Here is a 1,367-nt window from a genome sequence, read left to right as displayed (position 1 = left end):
CTCTCATAGTTGAGGTCTACCTATGATGTCAATTACAGGCCTCTCTCATCTTTTTAAGTGGGAGAACTTGCACAATTGGTGACTGACTAAATACTTATTTTCCCCACTGTACAAATGTTTGACGTCACAGGCACTTAAACAAATTGTAACATCAGTAAAAAGGTCATTATTTTAGGACAAAAAAATAAAACAGTTGTCTGGAACCTTGTTTTAAACACGAGGTGATTGGTTTGCAGCTGAGCTGATGATGGCTGAGGCCGAGGGACTCGTGAACACGTTGGACGACTGGACAGTGGTGGACAAGCTCATCCTCTCCACCAAGACGCCAGAGAAGAGGATGATATTCGGCAAAGGCAACTTCCAGCTTCTCACAGGTAGCGGGGCTCGCCTCCTTGTCGGTCCGTTCAGCATCGTGTGTGTGTTTGTTCCAACCGTTTGTGTTCTCTCCTCCACAGAGAGAATTAGACAAACAGCAGGAGTCACTGCTGTGTTTGTGAACGTGGACCGTCTGTCCCCGTTGTCTGAGGTGAGTGCGTCTGAACGGTCCTCTGTGGCTGTGCTGGGTGACGGGAGGCATTCACTGCTCGTTCTGTTGTCTGATTACACTCAGAGGGAGTTTGAGGAAGCCTGGGGAGTGAAGGTGTTTGACAGATACTCAGTGGTCCTCCACATTTTCCGCTGCAACGCCAGAACCAAAGAGGCCAAGCTACAGATCTCCCTGGCAGAGATCCCCTTGTTGAGGTGATCGCAAAGCTCACGTTTTGTTTAGATTGTTTGTTGCTGTCTCTGCTGGGTTTAAAACCACTTCCTGGATTTACGGCAGGTCTCGTCTAAAAAATGAAAAGGCAAACCTGGACCAGCAGGGCGGAGGATCGAGGCATATCGGTGGTTCAGGTGACGCAGCACCCACAGCTGACAGCCTCGTGGTCACTTCAGCTGGCACCTTTATTTAWTTGTTTATTTGTTTGTTTTCAGGTGAGACGCAGTACGAGGTCCAGCAGAGGCTGCTGAAGGAGCGGGAGCAGAAGATCCGCTTGGCGCTGGACAAGCTGCGCAGGCAGAGGCACCTGCTGCGCACCCAGCGGAAACACAAGGAGTTCCCGATTGTGTCGGTGTTGGGTTACACTAACTGTGGTGAGAGGCTGGGACCGGGAGACATGAGCACCGTACAGTACGGGATAAACCTTGTGCCAGCAGGAACTGAATTTGAATTGCTCAGATTGAATCTGAATGTGCATAATTTCAAATTGAATACAGTGGTTTGAAAAATAATTTTTACTAAATTGAAACTGAATTTAATTATTTGAATTAATTTGCTTTGAAACTGTATTTTGGTTTATTGAAAATTCAGTTTGACTACTTTCACT

At 47.2% G+C, this 1,367-nt stretch overlaps 1 protein-coding gene across 1 annotated transcript in view; it reads left to right on the top strand.

Annotated features, from left to right (window-relative positions):
- gtpbp6 (GTP binding protein 6 (putative)) overlaps positions 1–1,367 on the top strand; it is a gene marked incomplete in the record, with an annotated part of 17,926 nt that overhangs the window by 4,926 nt on the left and 11,633 nt on the right. The window contains 5 exon segments of the mRNA XM_014020227.1: positions 237–374; positions 456–526; positions 611–741; positions 824–894; positions 976–1,134. Of these exon segments, the coding sequence (XP_013875681.1) occupies positions 237–374; positions 456–526; positions 611–741; positions 824–894; positions 976–1,134 (570 nt within the window).

Source organism: Austrofundulus limnaeus, unplaced genomic scaffold, assembly GCF_001266775.1.
Source record: "Austrofundulus limnaeus strain Quisiro unplaced genomic scaffold, Austrofundulus_limnaeus-1.0 Scaffold245, whole genome shotgun sequence".
NCBI classification, from domain to species: Eukaryota; Metazoa; Chordata; class Actinopteri; order Cyprinodontiformes; family Rivulidae; genus Austrofundulus; species Austrofundulus limnaeus.
Note: the sequence above shows the minus strand (reverse complement) of the source record. Positions and strands in the feature narration are given on the sequence as shown.